Here is a 25,393-nt window from a genome sequence, read left to right on the forward strand (position 1 = left end):
CTTTTATTACCATCCCTAATTCCAGGATCCTCCTTCAGAGGCAATTATTTTAATCTTTTTGATGCACTACCTTTTAGTTTTTTCCCTATGTATTTCTATATATATATTCATAGAAAATAGAATATTTGGGATTTTTAAAAAATGTAACATTTTATACTGTATGCAGCATGCTGAAACTTGCTCCCCCGTTAACAATTTGTTTTAAAGATCTTTCTTAATCAGTAAACAGATCTAATTCATTTTTTCTAAATGCTGCATCACAATCCACTGTATGGATGTGTCAGTTTATTTCCTCACTTGCCTACCGATGGACAACTAGGTTGTCTCCCAATTAGAACAGTATTTAAAAAAAACCCCAGCTTTACTGAGCAATCATTCACATGCCATCAATTCACCCTTTTAAAGTGTACAATTCAGTGGTTTTTAGTATATTTACAGAGTTGTATACCATCACCACCATCTAATTATCCAAAAGGAACCATAGCTGTCACTCACATTCCCCCTTCTCAGTCTCTGCAAACACTGATCTACTTTGTCTCTTTGTGAATTTGCTTATTCTGGACATTTCATACCAACAGAATCATATCATATGTGACTTTTTGTTTTTTCCCTTAGCATATCATGTTCAAGGTTCATCTGTGTTGTAGTATGTATCAGTACTTCATTCTTTTTTTTGGCCAAGTAATATTCTGTTGTATGGACACACCACCTTTTGTTTGTTCATTTTGCAACTGATAGATATTTGGGTTATTTTCACTTTATGGCCATTATGAATAACGCTGCTATGAACATCTATGTACAAATTTTTGTGTGAGCATGTGTTTTCAATTCACTTGGGTCTATACTAGGAGTGGGACTGCTGGGTTATAAGGTCCATGTTTAACTTTTTGAGGAATTGCCAAACTGTTTTCCAAATTTGCTGTGCCCTTTTACATTGCCATGAATGATTTTCTTTATTTTAAACTAGAAGGGCAAATGGATGTGCTTATTCTGAAGACATTGTGGACCATGTTTGGGTTTTTTTCTATTTTTTTTATTTCAGCATATGGGGATACAAATGTTTAGGTTACATATTCTGCCTTTGCCCCACCCGAGTCAGAGCTTCAAGAGGGTCCATTCCCCAGATGATGAATACTGCATCCATTAGGTTCATGAATATACCCATCCCCTCTTCCCTGCTCCCATCTGCCCGACACCCGATGAATGTTACTACTATATGTGCACATAAGTGTTGATCAATTAATGCCAATTTGGTGGTGAGTACATGTGGTGCTTATTTTTCCATTCTTGGGGATACTTCACTTAGTAGAATGGGCTCCAGCTCTATCCAAGATAGTACAAGAGGTGCTAGATCACCATTGTCTTTTGTGGATGAGTAGAACTCCATGGTATACATATACCACATTTTATTAATCCACTCATGTATTCATGGGCACTTGGGTTGTTTCCACATCTTTGCAATTGTGAATTGTGCTGCTATAAACATTCTGGTGCAGATGTCTTTTTTATAGAGTGTCTTTTTTTCCTTTGGGTAGATGCCAATAATGGGATTGCTGGATCGTCAACCATGTTTGGAACAAGCTGAAAAATGTACTAACTTAGCACCATCCAGTAGAATTTTCTGCGATGAGGAAAATGTTCTAAATCTGTGCTGTCCAATATGGTAGCCACTAGCCACGTGTGGCTATCGAACCTCTGAAATATGATTGCTGTGACTTAGGAACTAAATTTTTAATTTTAGTTTTAATTAATTTAAACATGATTATCCTTATGTGTTTAGTGGCTCCTATATTGGATAGCACAGTACTTATCCTCTACTGACTGTAAAAACTCACAGTACTCAAAAAGATCACCATGAAGATACCGGGGAAGTGATTCACCTTACAGCATGTACCTTGCAGCTCCAAACTAGCTCTTGTCACAGACATCACAGAGAAGAAATTCAGAGACTGCGATGCCTTAAATCAGAATTGCACCACACTGAAATTCAGGTAGCTCCCCACTGTTGTAGGGATGTGTTTAGAAAGTTGGCATTTCTTGTATATTCTTTCAGCCCATTGGTTTAAAGAACTGTCTTTATTGTTATGTTTTATACCACAAGAGCAATATATGCTCAGTACAGAGAAGCATGAGAAGAAAATAAAAGCTACCACAGATAATTGCTGCAAATATCTTGGGGGGGGGGGTGATGGTGTATATTTGTGTGTGTGTGTGTTTGTGTGTGTGTGTGTGTGTGTGTATGCAGGCATGTGTGTGTATATGCATGTGTATGTGAGTATGTGTGTGTACTGTTAAAGAAAAATATTATTCAATGATTCTTGTTAAAGCACAGTAAGGAAGACTTTATCAGGACCATTGAGATAGGCATAGGGACAACTACAATGGGATTCTGCAGTGGGTGAGAGAGAGATTGGGCTCAACTCTGAATACAGTCTGGGCAAGTGGAAATTTATAGGCAAGGAGCAGGGTGGAGTCAGTGGATGGAAATTTACTACGAGGAAACATCAGGGGTAAGAGGGTTCTGGCTAAACCAAGCAGGATTCTTACTGAAGGCAGGCCAGTATCACCTGGGGGATGGTGGAGGATGAGAAACCTGATCAGATAGTGGGAATGATCTGTATCAAGGTAATCAGCTACCAAGACTTGGGGGTTCTTGCTGAACTGGCTTACCAGGGGTCTTGCTAAAACTGGATTTTATAAGGGGTGCACAAATGGGTCTAGGAGAAGGTTCAGGAAGCTGATGAAGATTTGGTCAAGTGAAGAATCTTTGTCGGTACACACAGAATTCGTCTGTATTTTTGCATTGGTACAAGAGCAGAAGTGACATTGAACGGATCTTGTTCCTTCCTCACAGTTCCTCCTCGTAGTTGTTGTGATTAAATTTTGTTCACTTACTGAGTTCTCACTGTGCGCCAGGCCTGTGCTCGGTGAGACCCAATCTCCTGGGGGAGACAGGTATCAGTAAGCTCATTTCAGGCCAGTGTGACAAGGCTCTGATGGACATGGAGGGAGAGGACAGAGAAAGCACAGGAGAGGTGGCAGCCACTGCTTGGGGAGTTGTGGAAGACAGCAAAGGGGACTTTTGAGCTGGACACTTGAATTGGAAAAATTCATGGTGCAGAAAAGAAGGGGAAGGGTGTCACAGGCAGAAGGAACAGCATATGCAAAGGCTTGGGGCATGAATGAGCCAGGCATATTCAGGGAAGGAAGACTGCTCCTGTGTGGCTGGAGGAGCAATAGCACGGGCCTGCCTCATTGTCTCTTAATTCTCCTATTAAACCAATGAGATAAGTAAAGTGTTTTTCCTGTTTTCTAGGCAGAAAAATGGGAGCTGAGAGAGATTAAGTAACTTGCTCAAGGTTGCACAGCTAGTGAGGGACAGGGCTGGGCTTCTGGTCTGTTTGAGCACAAAGCCTAGTCTCGAGAGATGAGGTAGGTTAGACTCTAATTGTGAGGCGACCGTTCTGCCATGCTCAGGGGCTCAGAAGCCACCCTGTGGGTCGTTCGGCGGGGTACTGGTTCACCTGGATCTGTGTTCCAGGAAGATCATCGTGGCAGCAATGCAAAGACAGTTTGCAGGCAGATCAGCAATTTGCCTTGGGCTGAACGACCATCAGCGCATCTCTCTCTCTCACACACACAGACACACACAGAGACAGACAGACAGACACACACATCCTCCATGCTTCCACGAAAGGCACCTCTGAGAACCCAGGACTTTTTGTCTCCCTCTCCCTTCCCAAATGAAAACCCATAGTAGGCGCCCCGAGTTCTAGGTTTATTGTAGATCATGGTGGAAGAAGATTAGGGGGGTGGGGGACATTGCCCATTGCTGAGGGACCTTGGACCAATCTCTTCTCACATAGCCTCAGTTTCCTCATCTGTAATATGAAATTCTTGGCATGTCCACCTTCATATGCCCTTTCCATCTTCAAAATTGTCTGGCTCCTAAGAGCAGTGGGACTTGACTCTGGCCACACACCATGATTTCTGGAAAGCTAAGACAGTCGCAGACTGGCTGCCCCCGAATTTAGAGCCTCCTGGCACTCCCCGCACAAGGCCAGAGACCAGGCTTTCTAGACATCGCGGAGGACTTAACAGTCTTCTTTTGTTTTCAGGCTAGGCTAGTGGCAGCAAATAACCTAATTAGGACCTCGAAAGCAGCTTGCCCAGTGAAAGCTAATTTAATTAAGGTCTTATTAGTTGTTATAACTACTTTTTAATGAAGCTTTATTACATTCAACTACGCAAATCGCAAGCAATTTTATTAAATGTTGGCAAATGACCCATTAGTCTTTGATTTCACTTTTTTGCATTGTTCTCACCTACCCCGAGATTCAGATGCCTGTAGTTCCTTTTTCCTCTTCAAAGCCAGGTGCAACCTTGAAGAAGGCGTATTTCCTTTCTCATTACCCACTCTCTGGGATTCCCTGCCCCTGACTCCAGAAATACGATATTGGAGTGACGTGAAGGATAAGGAAAGGCCGAGAAATCTCTTCCCAGTACCTTCCACCTTTCCCGACATTCCCATCATTGATTACTCCATGGCTGTAAAATTTTGAGGAGATTTTGAGGGCCCCTGGTAGAAATGCAACTGTTATTTCGGAGGCAAACACAGAAAGCCATTATTGTGAATTAACACCTCAGTGAGGATCAGCTCATCGTATTAGCTAATTGGTCGATAAATGAGATCTCAAGAGAATCCAACCTGGGTGGAGCAGTTTTGATAGTTGTTGATGTATAGAGGAGGGTGGAAGAAAACCGAGAGTGAATTAGTTTCTACTCTGCACCAGGCTCTGGGCTAGATATGTTCACATTTATTATTCCATTTAGTTCTCTTAACAACCTTAATATGAATATATTACTGTCACTGCTTTAAAGATGAGAGATGGGAACACAGAGAGGTTGAGTCAGCTTCAAAGTCACACAGCTAGTTAGAGGGAAAGCCTAGGTGGCCTCGCTGTGGGGGAAGCCTTGGGCTCTAGGGGGTGGCATCACCTGAGGCCAGGTGAACCCCAGGAGGGATGACAGAGGGGCACTAGAGGTGAACTTAACAGGGCTCACAATTTGGCCCGGGCGGCACCTATCTGTTTGTGTTCTCTTTCTTACTCATCAGTGGGCAGTGTGACGTCACAGTATGACGTCATTGTTAAGAGCACAGGATTTAGCATCAGGCTGACCCAAATTCAGATCCTGGTTCCCGCTCTTTTCCGAGGGTATGACCCTGGGCAAGTTGTTTGGGTTCTCTAAGCTGTGGTTTTCTTATCTGGAAAAGGGGATAAAAGCCTCTTCCTCATATTCCCGTTGTGAAAGTTACAGAATCCATGTCAAGCAGCCAACACAAGGACAGTGCCAGTGAGCAGAGGCCCCTCCACTTCTGGACTGGCATTGGAGAGCTGCGTGGCCACAGTGGGGAAACGGCAAACGGACATGCAGGGAGAGTGGGATCCGATCTTAATAGGTTGGTGGTTCTTAACCTTGAGTGTGCAGCGGTGTTGCCTGGAGGGCTTGGGAGAACCCAGATCACCTGGGCGGCTCCCCCAGTTTCTGATTCAGTTGTTCTGAGGTGGGGGCCTAAGAATTGTCATCTGTAACAAGTTCCTGGGCGATGTCGCTGCTGCTGGGCTGGGAACCCCACTGGGAGAGGTAAAGCCACCTCCAGTGCCTGCTCTCTGACAAGCCTAGGCAGCAGCCTGGATCCCTGGTTGGCCATGGGCAGAGTATTCTGAGTCCACCCGAGCCCGGGGTGAGTCAGAGAAGTAGAGCTCTGGCTTCTGTCCTCTGTCCCACTTTCCACCCTGCCTCTGTGGTTTCTTCAGCCCTCGAGAGCCAGTCCTTGCAAACGGGGGGCCAAAAATGTTTTCTTAATTATGATGCCTTATTTATTTATTTATCGCCATGCCGGTCCCTGGGACTGCTTAGGTGGAAGCCACATTTGTGGTTTCAATGAACCAATTCTGTGGCTGAAAGTACTGATATAATTTGTTTTCACTGAGAGCAAGGAGGAGTTAGGCTCCGAGTAACGGCTTCCAATTAATCTACCAGTCTGAAATTTTACGTTTTTAGTAAGTTTTCCATTTTGATGTAACAAATTCTCAGACATGCGGAAGAGACAGTGTTTTCTGTCCATCATTCTTTTTAGCAAGAAGGGGCAACTCACCAAATACCAGTGAGATAATGTATGTAAAAATGTCTAATGCAATGTCTTACAAATAAAATTTATAATAATTTGTTATTATGTTTACTGAGCAAATGTTTACTGAGTCCTTATAAAGTGACAGCATGTTTCATGCCAGGTTTTCCGCACTTCAGTAATATTGACATTTTGGGTTGGTTCAATCTTTGTTGTGGGGAGCTGTCCTGTGCACTGTATTTAGCAGCATCCCTGGCTTCTCCCACTAGATGCCAGTAGCATCTCCCCAGTGTGACAGTCAAAAATGTGTCCTAACGCTGCCAGATGTCCCCTGGGGCAAAATTGTTCTTGGTTGAGAGCTACCGTTTTACATGAATAATCTTATTTCATCTTTGTAACAACCCAATGAATAGGTGTTATTAGTTTCATTTTAGAGAGAAGAGAAAGGAGGAACAGAGACGTTGAGCAATTTGCCAAAGGCCACACAGCTAGTAAAGGAGCAGGAGTGGAATCTGAACCCAAGACTGACAATCCAGAGTCCCCATCTTGACCACTGTTCTCCTTGCTTCTTAGAGCACACATTTAAGAATGTTTAGAGAAGGGATTCCCCACAGTCACAGGCATTGTGGTAACTGCCTCTGGGAAGGAGACAGGTGAGTAGGATGAGGCGTCAGGGCCTTTTAGATGTATTTGTAACATCTTATTTCTTAAAAGAAGATGTGTGGCAAATCCAATGACATGTTAAATGTGTTAAATTTGGGTGGAGGGATTCATGAGTGTCAAATTACTTTTTGTACTTTTTGGAAGGACAGAAACATCACAAAATTAAATATCAAAATAATTTTAAAAAGAGAAACACAACCAGAAATGTTAGGTAAAGTCTTCCGATATTTTTAGAGCATATAACCATCGTACCCGGTGCTCTAAAAAAATTTAGTTTTTTTACTCTTTTCCTTTTTCAACAGAGGCGTTCTCCCAACTGTTTAATAAGAAGGAACCCATCTCATATTTGTTTCCCCAAAAGACATTGCCCATTCATAGAATTTGTCAAAATCATAACATTAATAGGTACCAAAATTCTCCTCCGAAGCAGGTACCATATGAGAGGCATCACATGCTTTAATAGCTCACGTTTGTGAAACATTTACTAGTGTTTGGCACCCATCTGAGTCCTTTTCATCCATTTTTCATTTATTCCTCATTATAATTTTATGAGGGTGATGATTTTGGTCCCATTTTACAGATGAATTAACTGAGGCTTAGAGAGATGAGTGGCAGAGCCAGGACTTCAGACCGAGATTGTCTGATTCCAGTGTCCCTGCTTTCTGGTACTCTAACCTGCCACTCAGACATTTGTTATGCAGAGCTAACAAGGATGTCCCAGAGAAGGGAAGGTGCCAGCACTCTTCATCGAGATGGGGGTGGGAGGGGCAGGATGGCAGTGACACAGAGTCAGGTGGCAGGAAGGGCTTTCCTGGTGAGATTCTGAGAATCACTGGTTGAGCCCAGGTAGTATTACCGCATTCCCTTGATCTCCCAACCCAGTGGCAGTGGGTCAAAGTTCATCCTGTCTCTGCCTTGTTCTCGTTCCTGGTTCCAACACCTCTAGATTTAGTACAGTCTGAAAATAACCTGGTCTCTCCTTCTAGACCAGCAGTTCAAGGTCAGGATTAAATTACACCCTGACTGACCAGGGGCCATTTATTCCCTCTCCAAAAGCCTCCTTCCCTGGCAAAGTCTGCTCAGCAGCCAGCTCCTGGCTTCTTGAATGGTGCTCAAGTGAATTTTCATTTTTGAAATTTGTGAGCCTGGCATCTTCCAGGGCCAATTTGAATTTTGCAACTAAAATGTGGTGCATTTGCCATGCCCTTGTCTAAATATAGACTGTCCACGGCGCTCCCTGGATCCACACAGGCCCCCATGGTGGGTGGGGCCCGCTTGGATGCCTGGAGGAGTCCTTCCTGGTTAGCTCATTCTCTGAGTGCCTCAAACTGAATTGTTTTCCTGGGGGTGGCGACAGCATTTTATTTTGTTATGGTTTTAAATTGGGACGTCAGTCCTGGAGCCTCGAACCACTGATGTGGACCATGGTGGACCTGGCAGCCGTGCGAAAGATCAAATCCATTTACACACCGTGGGTGACTGCTTTTTGTTCTCGGGTTCTGGGTAAAATACACACAGTCTGAGGCTGCCATATTCTCTGCTCCCCTGATGGATGGGATGGTGCATTCCAAGAGGGCAGCCAGCTAGCCATGGACTCTGGGAAGCTGACGCCAAATTAGCTGGAAGGATTTGAAGCTTTCAAGCCATCTTATCACCTTGGAGGGAAGCTGAAACTTCTCGGGCCTCAGGCAACGAGAAGCTGTCAATATAGAAAGCGGTTTTCTTTAGCTACATTAGAACATACTTAGTGGGAGTGCAAATTGCCACCCTCTTCCCAGAGGGTAATTTCACAATATATGTCCGAGGCCTTTCCCATGAGTCCACCTTTTGGTCTAACCATTCAAAGTGGACTTTATCTTGAGGAAATCCTAAAGGGCAGGTGCACAAAAGATATTAAGGGAAAAACATGTGCATTAGACTATTTATCACAGCTAAAAGCAAATTGCACATCAAGAGAGGATGGCTTATCTTAAACATGAAAACATGCTTAACCTCTTTCACAAACATTTCACCTGTCAAATTGGCAAAGGTCAAAAAGTTTGATAACACCCTTGGTGAATGTGTGGGCACCCTCAAATATTGGTTATGAATGTGGATTGGTACAATTTCTATGGAGGACAATTTGGCAATATTTATAAAAACGAAAAACTTAGAATAGTCCACTTCCAAGATTTTATCTTACAGATCTATTTACTCATGTGGAAAATGGTGAAGTATGTATAAGACTATCATTTTGTAGTAATAAAAAATTTTTTAAATAACCTAAATGTTCTTCCACAGGGATCTATTTGCAGGAAAAAAAGGAATACTATGCAGCTATTAAAAAGAATGAAGCTGCTCTATTTATATTGCTGTGGAAAGATCTCCAAAACAAATTGTTCAATGAAAAAAACAAAGTGTTAGAATAGTGTTTATAATGTTATTTCCATTAAAAAAGAACATATGAATACATTTATATACACACAGAACATGTCTGAAAGGCTATACAGGCAACTGGTAACAGTAGTTGCTTCCAGGGAGGGGAACTGGATGGCTGAGGGGCCAGAGAAGTGAGAGGGACCTACTCTTCACGCTACACTTGCACCTTGTGAATGCGATGCCCAGTGTGTGCCTCACCTATTTACATAAGTGGGTTACTTACATAGCTGGGTTGGTTAAGTACATTATGGTACCCTCTATTATGGAATTCAAGCAGCATTAAAAGAATAAGAAAAACAAAAAAAAAAATGAAAAGACAGATTTCTTGATATGACAAGAAGTCTACGCTTGATAATTAGTGAGAAAAGCACTGAGTGATCCCATTTGGGTTAACACACACACACACACACACACGAAATTCTGCAAAGTTCCATAGGAAAATATTAAATATGGTTATTTTATATATATAAATTATTTTTTTTGCTACCAAGAGAGAGGAAATTCTTCTCACTTAAAAAAAAAAAACACAAAAATAAGAACCAACAAGCAACCTAACAGCGTGGTTTCAAACCAGGGGAGTGGGCAGGGCTGTAACCAGCAGAGGAAGGGGCCAGAGTAATTTCTAAATATTCTAGGGCTAGTAATCACAGCAGGATATGTATATTAAACCAGTAAAATTAGACTGAAAATGACTAAAGACAACAGTCTTTTCTTTTTTGGCCATGGACAGTTTTTTCTTCTAAAATCTTAAAAATGTATGATAGTCCCTACTATAATTCCATTGAAACCCAATTTGTATTCTATCATATTTTCTTAATTTGGTGTTCTTAATCACAAATAGAGTATTTGCTCATTGCAACATGTGGAATAATACAGAAGGTATAAAAAAGCAAATAGTCTCCTCCTATCCCTTGGAATAACCAAGTTATTAGCATTTAAAAATGGGATTAGACATTCCTCTATGACTTTACTTTTTACTTAGATATCATGAATATCCCTACTAATAGATTAGTAGATATAGATCCAACTTATTTGTTTTAATACCACTTTACATTTTTGTCATTTAAAAAATTTCTTATTGCATTGCAGTGATTAAACAAATGAAGGAATGGATCAATTTCAGCACAGGCTAAATGGTGTGATCTGAATTGATGGGTGTCTCCAGAATGCAGAGGAGGCAGAAAGAAGAGTGGGCTGAAATAAGATTTCAATTTAGTAAAATTGAATGTAATCAGGCTAAACCTAAAATACCAAATATTCCTTGCCCCAGCAATTTCATTTCTAGGAATTTATCCTGAATATGGGGGCACAGACATACATACTGGAGTGTCATTGCAACATTGTTTGTAGTAAAAGACCAAAAATAACCTACATGTCAATCAATTGGGAAGTTGGTAAGTAAAATAAAACACTCCATAAAATGGATTACTATGCAGCTATGAAAAAAAGAGCAGTAACTCTACACATTCTAACATAGAACTAGTTGTAAGATACACTATTCAGTCGAAAATGTAACCTTCACGGAATTGTTTCTAAAGTGACACCATTAGTAAAAATAAACAGGGTGAAAACACACATTCCATATGCATACATACTCAAATATATGCATATGCATATATGAATATGTATGCTTACAAATAAGTAGAATGTTTCTGAAAGCATATACAAACAATCTGGTAATGGTGTTTACTCCTGGAGAAAAAGACTGAGAGTGTTGGGTGGATATAAATCTGGGATCTGATAAGGGCAGAATATTTTTTGTTGTTCTCTTTTTTCTTCTTTCAGATTTGAATAAAAGTCCACACATCATTTTTAAATAAACAAACCAGTTGATTAAAACAGTTGTTACAAGTAATCATGCAAAATAGTTGCAAAGCATGATGGCATACTCCAAGTTCCCTGTGCTCCTAAGACTAAAAAATCTTTCTTTACAAAAAATTGTTAGAAAAAAAGAAGAAGAAGAAAAGTACAGGATACCTTACGTCCTGAACTACCTTAATGTTCCAAGGTAGGGTTCTTATTCTGGGGGTGGGGGTGGGCGGCCCAGGACTTAGATGAGAAAAAAACCTTTTTTTCCCCTAGAAAACAACAACAAAACTAACCTTTGGCTGAAAGTCTACATTTCCTTCGATAGGAATGTAGGCAACAAGCCATAGTAGAGTTAGCAGGGTTTGTCACCAATAGAAATCAGATTTGTAATATCATATTACATTTGTTGCAGATATCTTGAAATATTTCCACTTGTCACTACTTCAAAATTATAGTAGTTATTTATTTGACTTGCTGCTACATCTTGTTTATTTAATATGTTAAAGGACATTTTTCTGCTCTATAATAAATCTGTTTTTCCAACATTTCAACTGTATTTCAATATAATTGGCTTTCTTTGGAATCCTTTGTCTTTTATTTTATGCGTCTATTGTGAGAAGGGGCTTCATCAGATTGCTGAAGGGCTCCATGAGACAGCAAAGCCCAGGAACCCTTGCGTTAAGGTAAATTCTGACGGGTTGGGGACAGGGAGTCACACATGGGCACTGAGGGGATATCCCTAGAAGCACAGAGAAGGGACCCTACCACTTTCTGTTGATGCCAGGAGGCGATTAATGGCCTGAATATAGGAATTGGAGATGTAATTTTGTTGTTGTTGTTCCATTTGGTGGATCCTCCTCCTCCCCAGCCAGCTGCCTCCCTGGATCTCTGCCCAGCCCCGTGCTGGTGGTGTGAGCCTGGGGCCGATGCCTGCGAATGACAGTGAGCCCGGCTTGCCCTTGGTCCCATTTTAACCTCCTTCTGGGGCACAGCCAGGGTGCTAAGCTCAGCCTCTTAAGTGATACATGTTGGCCTGGCAGGAAACTCTATCTTAAAGAAGAATTTCAGAAAACATGCAAAGTCAAGCCCTAAATTCATCCCAAGAGGAGAGAGAGAGAGCGAGAGCGAGAGCTTAGGGGGAGCAAGACACTGAGGGCAGACGCCCCTGGAAAAACCTAAATGGGGCTCCTTGAGGAAAGGTCCACTTGCAAATGCTAGAACATTCTGTGTCTGAATATTTTCAACTGAACTGCTCTTTGGTGCAACTTTTCTAGCACAGTGCCTGTGCTCACACCACAGAGGGGCACCTGAATGTTCAAAGGGGGCTCAGAGGTGCGGCTGCTGGGTGTGGCCGAGACTGCACTGTTGACAGAGTCCTAAGAGCAAAGCCTGCCGGTGAGGACAGATTCTACTGTACCCTGGGCTGACTCATGCTGTCAGGCCAGGAGGGGTGATGATGGATGGGGCAAAGAGGCCCCTCCCTCCACAGGGATTCCAGCCTTACAAGTCCTTAAAACACAGCTCACTTTCCTTATCCCCCAAATCTTATTTCAGCCCACTCTTTTTCTGTCTCCTCTGTGTTCTGGAAGCACTCATCATTCGGATCATACCATTTAGCTTGTGCTCCAATTGATCCATTCTTTCATTTATTCACTTATTCATTAAGTATTTAGGCCCAACCAGCCGTAGATTCAAATCCCAGCTCAGCCATTCGCTCGTGTCATCAGGGGAAGTGAAATAAATGAATACTTTACTTAAAAAATTCAAACCAACATTTCCAATAACTCCTGCTTCCCACAAAATGCACACATGGTAAGGTATTTCTTTCCTTCCCAAATGGATGGTGGCTTTGCTCTCTCGTGATGAATCTTCCTCTGGACTGTTGAGGCTGTTGGTGTCAGTCTCTCTCCCCTCCTCATCTCAGGTTCTGGGTACTATTGATGTCCCACTATAGACACCCTTATTTCAGGTTTTAACATACAGGGACATTTTTTTTATCATTGAAATTGAGAATGGGGGGGTATAAGGATAACAATAATAATCATGCTTTGATAATAGGCACAAATGGGGACTGTCTTGGGCACACTGGGATGTATGGTCACCCCATTGGAGAGCAGTGCTATCTCACTCAACGAAAAGACCCAGCGTGTCTCTAGAGCATTAGCAAAGCTGGGGCACCTCCACTTTTTGGGGAAATAATTTGATATTAAAGGAATCAAAGTAACCTTCATGGAAAAAGTTAGAATCTTATTGGCCTTCCTTTATCTTAGTGCTCTATGTGTACATGTGCGTGTAGACGTGTGCATGTTTTGATTTAGCATTTCGCTATTCCCTTCTCAATACCTTGGGCCTCTAAAGTCTTAATCTGATCCCTGCTGTAAAGTCACCAAATTTGTTTCCTCCTTTTCTGCTTCTGTGGGGACCAGCTGGGACCATATTGCTCCCAGAGGTGAGAGGGAGGTGATAAGGGCTACTAAGATGAGGGGAGTTGGGGACGAATTGGCCATGCAGAGGTCAGTGGCAGGCGGAATGACAGCCTTTCAGTAAAGAACAAAGACGTCATCCAATTTCCAAGCTCCTGCCCTGTGTCCATGCTGGTCGTCGCCCATCCACCAGGCCCAGATTGGCATTTGGGTTTTAGAAGACCAGTCCACCATGAAAGACTCCTTGTAATGAGTTTGTAGTAGTTTCAAGGGATGGGACAAGCCACTTAACCCCTCTGAGCCCACTTCCTTATTTATAAAATGGGCAAAATACCTATCTGATGGGCTGTGGGAGGTCCAAATGGTAGAAAAAGTCTGGCACACACTGTATGAATCACAGCTGTCATTGCTGTTTTTACTGAAAGTGTACTGTGCGCCTCCTGTCTGAGCACAGAGGACAAGAAGAGGACAACCCTGCCCTCCTCCCGGGGTTGGCACCGCTAAAGGTGCGTGTGTCAGTCCTTAGCCCCACAGACAAATGTGACAAGCACCGCAAACCAGCTATAAATGGGAGTGATTGTTATCAGGGCAAGGGGTGGGGGAACCAGGAAGACTTCATGAGAAAGGTGTCAGTTGAACCAGGCATTTACACATGAGCAGGATTTGGATATTCAGAGGATGCAGGAAGCGCACTGATGGGAGCGGGAACAGTATGCGCGAATGCACAGGGGAAGGAAAATGCAAGGTGTATTTGGGAAATGGCACATAATTCCGCTGCAATTAGAATGCACTCCTAATTATTCTGCTGAACTCGCAGCCTGCTCATTATTTCATTCATTCAGCTTGTGTGAGCACCGTGTTAGGCAGAGATTTGGTCACTGCTGACAAGTTCACAGCTGGTAAAGGAGAAAGTCATGAGGTTGCCAGAAAGAGCAAACCCGGGGTGTTTGGGTGTGGACAAAAGGTGTTTACTTAGCCTCAGGGCTCCTCTCTTCAAGGGACCCCCCAAGGCCTGAGGAGGGACCCTAGCAATGTTCCCCCATGGCCAAAGTTTCCAGAAGTCAGGTCTATTAACTGCACTTGGTTATCCTCCTTATTTAAATATTATTTGTATTTCTCCACATAAGGGAACTAGCTAAGAGTTAAGACACATCTTGTTTGGGTTCTGTTGACTGTATCCTATGTGGTTTGCAATCTTTTCTTTCTGTATAGCTGGGTCATCACTAGCCAGAGGTACTGCCAAGTGAAAAAACAGTTTCTAGAAATACTGTGTCGCCCACGATGCTGGCTCACCTGACCTGTGACATCAAGAGGTAGGACCAGAGGCTGATCTGAGATGGAAGAGTGTCCCGTGGTGCTGGCGCCACATGTAGGTGGGTGGTGGAGGCGAATCTAGGTCTGAAATGTGTGCAGCCAGAAACTAAACTGTGAAAAAAAAATCTTCCAAATTTTATGTATTTCCTCAAATTTCATAAAAACCTTAAAAACGTATGTGACATTACCCATAATAAGTTGTGTAGCTGAAAAAAGTCTTCTGAAGCATCAATAATAAAAGAGAGATTTTGCCTTATCTTGCTAGAGGAAAGACCCAATTATTTTTATATTCTTTGTGTTCTCATCGGGATACCGTGCCTCTCGGTTGCTGAATGATCGGCAGCCCCAATGCCCTGTCTCTCCTCCTTCTCAGAATAAACTCTGGTTTCTCCAGTTCCTCCCTGCACTTCCAGAAATGGAGGCTCAGAGCCCCACATTCGGAGACCTTCAATGATGAATCCATGTGATTGCCCAGATTCGAATCCAGGTCTTACTGATTAGCTGGGGGACCGCAGGCCAGTCACTCAATCTGAGCTGTTTCCTCATCTGTAAAATGGGGACACCACCAGGGCCCACTTCCCAAGCCTGTGGAGAGGAGCAAATGAGAGAGGATAAAGAGAGAGCACCCATAGCACGGAGTAACAGTGAGCCCGGCACGCGGCGAGACCTAACAAATGGTAGCTATTAGTATTATTATTATCAGACGTGGTCAGGGAGCAGAGCGACTGCAGAAACATCCTGCATATAGGGGAGGAAGCAATTTCCCAGTGCGGCCTGGCGGGCGTCTGTCATTTTTACTAGCCACACCCAGGTAAAGGCATCTCTTGCATCACAGATCTTAATAGGCCCATCTGCGTTGGCACTGCAGTTACACACGCACCTGCTGGCGTTTCTGTGGCCTGTTGTGCCCCAGCAGGGTTGGGTGCCTCCATGACTGGTCCCCATCCTGTCACACCTGACAGGCACAATCCTTCACACGTGTCACCCTTCCCCTCCCTGCCCCTCCGGCCCAGTGCACGGACTCTTCCAGCAGTGCTGAGGCTGACTCATTTCTCCATCCCTCCCTCCTTTCCTTTCTCCTATCTTTCCTTTCCTCCCTCCCATCCCTCCTGTTTTTGTCCTCACAAATATTTATTGTGTCCAGCCACCGTGGTGTCTTCCACGATTCCAAGACTTCAGGAGACTCACAGTAAAATGTCAAAACAATTTTTTGGAGGGGACTGACACAGGGTTAGCAACTTTTTATTTTGCCAAGTAGAACATTAGAACACAAACACACACACGCACTCTATTGCCATCCTTCCATCAAAGAAATGCTATTTCAGTGTCCCAAAATAGAAAGAACATAGTCTTTAGAATAAAAGAACAGTCATTTATATGGAATACATTTAGTTTTTAAAAGAACACAGCCTTTTTCTATTTTTTTTTTTTCTCATTTTGCCACGAGCCAGTAAAAACTTTGGGTGCCAGACCTCGGATAAATATCAGAGAAGCAATGTGGTAACAGCAGGAATGATATAATGACTATTGAGTGCCAAACATGTACCCTGATAGACTGTACCATTTGCTATCTGTGTGACCTTGGGCAAGTTACTGAACCTCTCTGAACTTTAATTCCCTCACCTGTAAAGGCAGGGATGATGACGCTTGCTCTGCAGAGTATTCCAGGGGTTCCTTGGCACGGGGAAGTTGGTGCTGTGCTGGCTACATGAGAATCACCTGGGAAACTTGTTAAAAATGGAGATTCTCAGCACAACAATGAGAGAATCTGATATAACATGTCTATGGTGGGGCCCAAGAATCTATGCTTTTAAAAACAGCCCCCTGCCAGGTGTTTCTGATGAGCAGCTAGGTTTGCTGTTGCTCCCAGCTCCCAGCTTTGGAGTTGGGTATTCTGTCTGCTCAACTTATGAGAGTGTCTGGTGGGTTGTTTCTGGCATGCAGTCGAGAGAGCCCTGCCGAAAGGTCTGAGGGAGATCCGAGAGGAATCCTCTTGGCTGTGTTCAGCCACCTCCTGCCCGCTCACCCCCTACCCACTGTCTTTCCCCTCTTAGCAAATGGTGCCGCCATCTACCTAGGCAGCTCTACCCAGCAACCCCAGGCCTATCCTGGACACATTTCTTTCTCTCCTAACCCTCCTATGTCCCTACACCATTCCCAGCCCACCACCACGTCCTCGAAACTGTCTGCCTTCCACTTCCACTGCCCCCGGCCTGGCCAAAGCCACCGTCATCTCTCGCAGCCATTGCAAAGTCTCCAGTCTGCGCTCATCACTGTGACCCGAGTCATTTTTGAAAGACTGCATAGTGTCTTTCAACTGCTTCAAACCCTGCTGTAGTGGCCAATGCACTTAAGATTAAAAATCTGAAGTCCTTAATGTGGCCTAAAAGTCTCTGCGTGGCCCGGCCTCTGCCCAGGCCTCCAGCCTGGACTTGCAGCTGCCTCCCTTCTATTCTCTGGGCCCTGTTCATTCCTTGGGACCTTCGGGCGTGCCCTTCCTTCTGCCCACAGCCCTCTCCCTCTGCCTGCCTCGTTCACTGAATTAGCTCCTCCACACTGTTCGGGGCTCTGCCTAAATGTCACTCCCTCAGGGACCCGTGAGATACTGATCCTTGTTACAGAATCCTAACAGCATCTCACCCCTTTTCTTCAAGTCACTTATTACAATTTGAATTCATGTTTTTTTCTGGTGTGTGTGTGTGTGTGCGCGCGCCTGTGCATGTTTTTCAAAATATCTGTGTTCCCCGTGAGAATGAAATTCTATGGAATATTATTTTGCTCACCATTATGTCTCCAGTATAATGCCTGGACATAGTAGCCACTTAACAAACACATATTTCTTCAGTGAATTAATAAATGAACGATTAGAGATGTGGACCCACATCCTTAGAAGAAGGGCAAGGTCCCTCCCACTTTTTTCTTCTGCCTGGGGTGACTGACAAAGTGCCCCCTCCTGAGAGCCCCTTGTCATACACAGTGCAGATTATCTGGCCCTAAGCTAGAACTTGGATGGCCTGCCCTGACATCTCCTGTGTTGGTCTCTTTTCAGGAGCGAGCAGGCAGTGGAAGAAAGGCAGGGTCTCGCAACACAAGCCTCATGACTAGCTTTTGACAGGACGGCTCTGGGTTTCCTGGAGACCATTAGCTATGAGAACAGGTTGCCGCCCGGAAGCAAACAAGGCCACGCATCCCTTTGGTGCAGTGGAGCAGGTATGGGCCTGTTCTGACAGAACTGGATTCAACTCTTGGCCCTATCACTTAACTGCTGTGTGACCCTGGACAAGAAGTTTAACCTCTCTGAGCTCCAGTATATTCATCTGTAAAAAGGGAGTAGTTGCTTTCCCTTGTCAGGGTGGCTGTGAGGGTTAATGAGATAACGTCTGAAGGAGGCGAGCAGAATGTCTGGTACTTAGTATGTGTCCAATAATAATGGGATCTCGCTAGGCTGTGAGCCTGCGGCGGGCAGGGCCATGCTTGTTTTGGATCAACAACCCTGTGTCTAGCGAGGTGCCCAGCACATAGGAGATGCTTTAGGAGTCTTCATTAATGACTTAATATGCTGTCAAATGTATTTTACTTTAGTAGGATTTCCCTCTTCCAGGAAGGATTCCCTGTGTGTAAAAATATCCTCTCACCAAGTACTCAAACCAATTGCTTTCCTTGTGGGCAACTCTAATCTCTTGTTTTGCAATCTTGGAGCTGGAGAATTAAATTATGTGTTTGTCAGGTGGTTCTGACTTGAGTCATCTCTGAGACCCTCAATGCCCCTTGCACGTGTGGAAGGTGGAAATTCATCAGCCCCAATTTGAATAAGGGGACCGGAGAATCGAATCAATGCCGAGAGGGATTCCTCGTTGGTTCCAGTACTACAGAGAGCACAACTGTTTCTCTGAAATTGACCTTCATTTATCTGGAGGGGAGAGCAGTTAGTTCAATAATGGCTTCCTGGTGCCTTTCAGCATTTTAAAAGACAGAAGAAAGATTTGGAGCAAGGAAAGGTTCCAGTGTTTTCTAAACAACTCACTGAGCCCAGCCACTAGTTGGCTGCCCGGCGCTTCCTGCTACCCACCCCCTGCCCCTCCTCCCTCGACACTGCAATGCACACCCTCCATCACTCAGTCACTTCTTGAGACCCTGAGCAGGCCTTCTCTGGGTGAGTGGAAGTTGGTCTTCATTATAATGCTGGGCAGCTGGAGATTCTCTTGGACATCTTGTGCATGGTGCATGCAGTAGAAATACTGCTATATTCTATTCCAATTATTCCCTGTCTCTCCCTGGCCTGATTCCAGGGACCAAATAAAGAGGTCCTTGTTTGGTGGAGTCCATCCTTGCTCCCGAGTAAGTGTGCACCGGTCCCTGGTTCAACTTGGTCTGAGGCCACAGGGAAAGGGTGGAAGGGACGTGGGGAGGGTGTTACAGGTGGGGAGAGCATAGCAGGAGATGAGAGGCCTCTCTCTGCAGGCAGCCCAACTCTGCTCCCAAAAATAAAAATAAAGGATGAAGGAAAACAAATGGGGCCCCGGACCAGGATCCTGTAGGGGAGATGACTATTTTTCTCTCCTCCCCAGGAGGAATCCCAACCCTCCCCTCCCATGGAGAAAACAAACACAGCTATGGAAATCTCATGCCATCCAGGCACCTGCAAGTCTATCACCAATTGGAAGTTACTTGTACCTGCACTTCTCTGTTTGCCAAGCTCTGTCTTCCGCCAGATCTGCCTCCTCCCCTTATGAGTGAAAAGCCCTTTATGGAAAATTTAGAATTGGAAACCGTTTTCAGATTCCAAAGGAGTTATTGTTCCACATCATGCTACTTTTATTTGGGTGTTATTTCAGCTCAGAGGAAGGAGAAACCCACGTCTCCATTTTGCTGGAATACTCTTCCTGAATTATTAAGCAAACATTAATTAAGTACCTTTTCTGTTTGAAGCTCTTGAGTACTCTTTGGAGTCTATCTAAAACCCAAGGCCTGGAGTCTGCATTCCTCACCTGTTGGATTTCCAGGGAGAAAGGACAGCACATTGGGAGATCTCTGGGAGATCACGGCATGCATAGTCAGAAAGTTTTCATTGCAAGGAGAGGAGAAACAAGCTCTGATAGCATCAGGGTGGCAAGAACCTCTTACTTTCTATTGCATAGAAGCCAAGGACCTAGGGTGTTAGGGGGCCAAGGTCTCAGAAAGGCGCAGACAGAAAGCAGAGAGATGTGAATGAGAAGAAAGTGATGTGAATGAGAAGAAACTTGGGGTGGGCTTGATGACTTTGAAGGGCAAGATCCAGAGAGAAGCCACATCATCCCAGACCACCATGTGGCTGGAAAGTTCTGAGCTGTGGAGCATCTAGAATCTTGGCATCCAGGATGCTGGGGCCTAAAGGGAGCAGAGAGAGCCTCTGGCCAGTGATTTTCAAAGCCTGATCTAAACTTCAGAATCATTTGGTGGGCTGATTAAAGAGGTAGATTCCTGGGATCCCTGTGATTTACTGAGTCAGATTCACTGGGGGTTGAGCCCAGGCAGCTACATTATTATCAAGTTTCACAGGTGATTCTCATACTTATTAAAGTTTGAGAGCCCGTGATTTAGTTCAACCTTCTTCTTCTCCAGTTGTGAGATCTGAAACCCAGAGAGGCAAAGCAACAAGCCTAGAGTCACAGAGCTAATTGACGGCAAAGCTCAAATGGGAAACTCCATTGCTCCTGACCACCAGAGCAGTGTTGTTTCCACTGCAACCTGCTGGAAGCCTCCTTATCTGTTTGGAGCTGTTTCCCCTCCCCCCTAGAGCCAAAGTCTGCACCCTTGATCCATTCCTGCACCCTGCTGGGACCTTCTCCTTCCTGAGCATGCTCTGGTCACAGCCTCTGCAGGCTGGAGGGCAGGGGCAGAAGGAAGAAGGCTCTTCTGAGCCTTTGGTAGAAGATGTGGGATCGGCAAATGAGTAGAGAAGGAGAAAATGCACAGTTATACTCACGGGGAGATGGTGGTTTGGTTTGTAGTACTAGCAGCTAACTTTCATTGAGCATTTGCTGTGTACCAGATACTGCATTAAGTCCTTTCCATGCATAAGCACAAATCCCATGAAGCACATACTAATTAGCCCCATTTCGTAGATGAAGAAACTGAGGCTCACACAGGAGTGGTCCTTTGCCCAAGATCATTTGTCTATGAGAGGCCAAATCACCTCCATGTACAACCATAATCTTTGTAATGGCCCATGCAGTGTGAGCCATCATGTGCTGTTAACCCAGCAAGCCTACAAAAGGGCTCTGAGACCTTGGGAAAGGAAAGCAAGCTCCTTTGTGGCAGGATGTGATTACTCCTGGGGGGTGGAATTCAAACCCTTTCCACTTAACACTTACCATTGAAAATATTTCCGAAAGCCATTGGCCTGCAAGCCTGCCTTAGAAAAGATGCCACAGAGAGTAGGTTAAACAGCTTGGGGTTTTTCTTGTTTTTTTTTTTTTATTTATTTCTCTCTTTCTTTTTAAATGGGGAAAACTCTTAATATCCATTTGCTTTCTTTTCCATTGGCCTTTTTCTCTTGAAAGCAATGTGTCTTCAGAAATTTTAGTTGCATGAGGGATTTGGTTATGTTCAGTACTGGGACCCTGGTGTGACTGCAGGCATCCATGGTCCCTGGCATGTAGCAGCTGTTACCTCTCTTGATATCATGGCACAGTACTGTGCCATGGTCACCTCCCTCCATTCATCTTCTGTGGTGGCCCCCAGGGATATGGGAAGAAATCTGAGCACATCACTGCCTGAGAGGAGGAACATGGGTTTCCCAACCTGTGTGGACCTTCCCCCCTCTAAGTTAACCTCCCAACCAGACCTTGGCTGCTTCCTTAGAAAAAATCAGGTAGCCTTTTGAACCATTCAGTTTGTAGGAACACCAAACAAAAAGAAGGTGGACACAATTTTCTAAAAGGAGAGGGATGCACTGAGTGACTGAATTCCATCTTACCAGGATTTGGTGCCTGTCAGCTGAAGGTGAGAGACAACTCTAATTTAATTCCATGAATCACTAGAGTTAGGAACATTTTGGGGTGAAAACTGTGTTACCCTATAGTCATCTTCTCTTTCAGATCTTAAGCTTTAGATAACTTAAAGGCGGGTTGGGGCTGCGTGGCTGTGAAATGCTCCTATTAAGTGCTAATGGCCGTAGTTCATTGAGGCAGTAGCCATCGGGGAAGGGAGGAGGGGGAGAATGCAGCTTCTGCAAAGCTCTTGAGAAGCGTGGCCTCTGCAAGATCCCTGAAAATGCTGAATGAACACCGCCTGTGTGTGAGCTGCCTCCCTGCTTCCCAAATGCCGCGTCTGCAGTAACTACAAACTATTTTGTATGCTGCATTAGTGACGCTGCCTTAGCCGACACATCATTACTACCGAAATAACGCTGCTGTGATGTTCAAGCCCAGTGTCCTTTTTAATTATTAAACCGAGGCTGTTGAATGAGTCATTCCACATACCAGATTTTCCTCCCGTGGTTCTATTTCAAGCGGCTAGTACCTTAGCGTGTTCCACTAACACCTGAGTTGGTACTTAGCCAGCTCCCCGATCTGCAAAGCCTTTGCAGAACAAACAATATTAGTCAATCTCCAAACACACACAGACTGCCTAAGAAACACAATCCATGAAAAACTTTAGAGTAAGCTCATCGGTAAACCCAAGACCTGAAAATGCCCAGTTCCCTTCTGCCAGTCCCCAACTTACCAAGTGGTAGAGCGATGAAGAAGGGTAGCCAACACAAGATGAACATGCCGACCACAATGCCCAGGGTCTTGGCTGCTTTCTTTTCCCTGGAGAACTTAAAAAGTTTGACAGCTATGGAACTCCTGGGGTTGTGGCCCTTGGCCCTGGTACTGCTGAGGGTGTCCTCGTGAAAGTTCTTGGAGTGGATCCTCAGGGTCAGCTCCTTGGAATTGGACATCTCCTTCATGACTCCGGCCTCCAGGTTCTTGGTGGTTCTCTTGGCGACGATGTAGACGCGGCAATACATGACCAGAATGACCGCCAGAGGGATGTAGAAGGAGCCCAGGGAGGAGAAGAGGGCGTAGAAGGGTTCTTCAGTGACCCCGCATTCCTTGTCATCATTGGGCGCCGGCTCCTTCCACCCAAGGAGAGGCCCGATGGAGATGACCGTGGACAATACCCAGACACCGAGGAGCGCCAAGATGGCCTTCCTCCTGGTGACCAGCGTGGGGTACTGCAGAGAGTAGCGCACCCCGATGTAGCGATCGATGGAGATGGCGCACAAGCTCAGAATGGACGCCGTGCAGCACAGGACGTCCACGGCTGCCCAGATGTCGCAGAAGATTCGCCCCAGCACCCAGTAGCCGAGCACCTCCAGGGCGGCCGAGAAGGGCAGGACCGTGAAGCTCAGCAGCAGGTCGGCAATGGCCAGGTTGACGATGAAGTAGTTGGTGGGCGTCCGCAGGTGCCGGTTGCAGGCCACAGACAAGATGACTAGGATGTTGCCCACGATGGCGAAGAGGATGAAGGCGCCCAGCACCAGGCCCACAGAGATGGCCCTGGTGACGTCCAGCTGGGGCAGTGTGGAGTTGCTCGAGGTCTGGTTGGGGCCAGTGAAGTTGGCATTTTTCAACTCTCCCCAGTGGGCAGGTGCTGATGTGTTGTGGCCGGTGTCCAGATCGGGATTCATTTTAGAGTCCGCCCTCCATAGCCAGGGGGGCGAGTGGGCTCGGAAGGGCTGCGGGGAAGGCTCCTCAGCTGCCCTGAAACTTTGCTTCCCCCGTGGTCTTCTTCCCAGAGGCGCCCTCCCGGCGAGAAGTCATCTCCCCCGGGCAGCCCAGCCCGGCAGCACGTCTCCTGCCTGCACCGAGCCGCTCGCTCGCCTGTCAGGAGGAGGCGGAGGAGAGAGGGGACGAGGCGGCAGCTCCAAGTTTAATGGTCCACGTCAGGCGCGCCGGGCCGGGCTGGCGGGAGCGGAGCGGAGGAGGGGCGCGGGGCAGGGGCGCACGGCCTGCCCGGCTCGCGGCGGGGCTGCGGACCGCGGCGCCTCCTGCGCCCGGCGAGCGCCGAGGAGGGTCTGCTTTCAATGAGCCACCTCTGGGCTGACTGCACGGCGGTGACATCAGGCGGGGGAGCCCGGCGCCCTGACTCCGCGCGGCACTAGGGGGCAATGCGGGTCCAGCCAAGGCGCCCGCAGCCCCGACGCCGTCACCGCGGTCAGCCGGGAGGCCGGCCGCGCCCCCGCGGCTCCCGGGGCCAGCCCTGTGCGGGGGTGGGCGCGGGGGAGGGACCTGGGCGTGGAGATCCCCGGTCGCGCACCCTGAGGTGGCCCGCTGGGACTATTTCGCCTCCTATCTACTCCTCAGGTGCAAAGGCGGGTCGGGGGTGCTTACCTCTAATAGGGGCGCCTGGAGTCGGGCCCCGGATTTATCGGGATATGCAACCTGTCTGGCTCCTGGGAGAGGAAGGTTCTAGGGTTAGGCAGGTGAAAGGGACTTGAGTCAGATCTGAGACCGGCCCCCATTTTTATCTGCCCCGTGCAACCTCTTTGGTCTCAATAAAACCTGGCTTTTCTGCGTTCGTTCATTCATTCACTGAGACGCTCACCCATTCTTTAAAGGAATTGTGTTACTGAGTACCCGGTTCTATTCTAGGAGCTGCGGGCATAGCAGTTGGACAAAACAGGCAAAGACCCCTGCCCTCCGTGAGCTTACATTCTAGGGACAAGAGAGACAATAAACAATAAATAAGCAAATTACTTAGGTGTGTCATATGATGACAGGTTTTAGGGAGAAAATAAAACAAGGAGGGGGAAATGCAGTGGGGTGTGGTTGTGTGTCTTCGTGTGTGTGTGTGTGTGTGTGTGTGTGATTCAAACTTGTAATTGGGTGCTTGGGATGTCACTGAAGTGATATTTGAGCAGAGACTGGAAGGAAATGAGGGAGACAGCTGGCTGGCTATCTGGGACTAGGAGGTGAGGAGGGGAAGAGCCCTCCAAGTACCTGGAAAAGGGACTTAGGAGATCTTGGTTATTTGTTGAATTTTTAATTTTCTGTCTGATATCCATGTTGGGCATTCAGCTACAGGGACACTCTCCCAGAGGTGGCTGAGTGGTACTTGGGAGAGAAAGATGGGCCAAAAAAAGCCGAGGAAGAACATTATGTTAGTTAACATTTATCCAGCACCTTCATGTCTTAGACAGTGTGCTAAGGTCTTTTTTTTATTTGCGCATGACTCTATGAGAGAAGGACTATTCTCATCCTCATTTCTATTTTGTGGATGAGACACCAAGCTACAGTGAAGTTTAACTCTTTGCCCGAGTCCACATAGCCATGGAGGAGAGGAGTTAGGAATTGAACCCAACGGTGGTTCTGTTCCAAAGCTGAGCACTTGGCTGTTTTTTTTTTTTATTTCAAAATATTAAGGGGGTACAAATGTTTTTGTTACAAGGCTTGAGTCAGGGCTGTAAATGTGCCTATCAGTGGAATAACACTTAGCTGTTGTGACAGCCCCAGGGGAAGGAAGGAGACAGAACGACTGTTATAGATGGAGCTGTCTCTTAGTAGTAAATTTTGGGGCCCGAGCTACTGATGCTGGGAGGGGACTCCCATTTATTGAGCTCCTATGGATAGCCAAGGAGTTACTCATATTTCATTCCTCACAATTC

General features: G+C 45.6%; 1 protein-coding gene across 1 annotated transcript in view; it reads right to left on the reverse strand.

Moving 5' to 3' along the window:
* The window catches only part of ADRA1B (adrenoceptor alpha 1B), a 47,161-nt gene extending 23,327 nt beyond the window's left edge, over window positions 1-23,834 (reverse strand). Inside the window, exon 1 of the mRNA XM_069484273.1 lies at window positions 22,468-23,834. Coding sequence (XP_069340374.1) covers window positions 22,468-23,416 — 949 coding nt within the window. The 5' untranslated portion in view covers window positions 23,417-23,834. The remainder of the gene's footprint in view (window positions 1-22,467) is intronic.
* Window positions 23,835-25,393: the final 1,559 nt, after the last annotated feature.

Source organism: Eulemur rufifrons, chromosome 10 (assembly GCF_041146395.1).
Source record: "Eulemur rufifrons isolate Redbay chromosome 10, OSU_ERuf_1, whole genome shotgun sequence".
NCBI classification, from domain to species: Eukaryota; Metazoa; Chordata; class Mammalia; order Primates; family Lemuridae; genus Eulemur; species Eulemur rufifrons.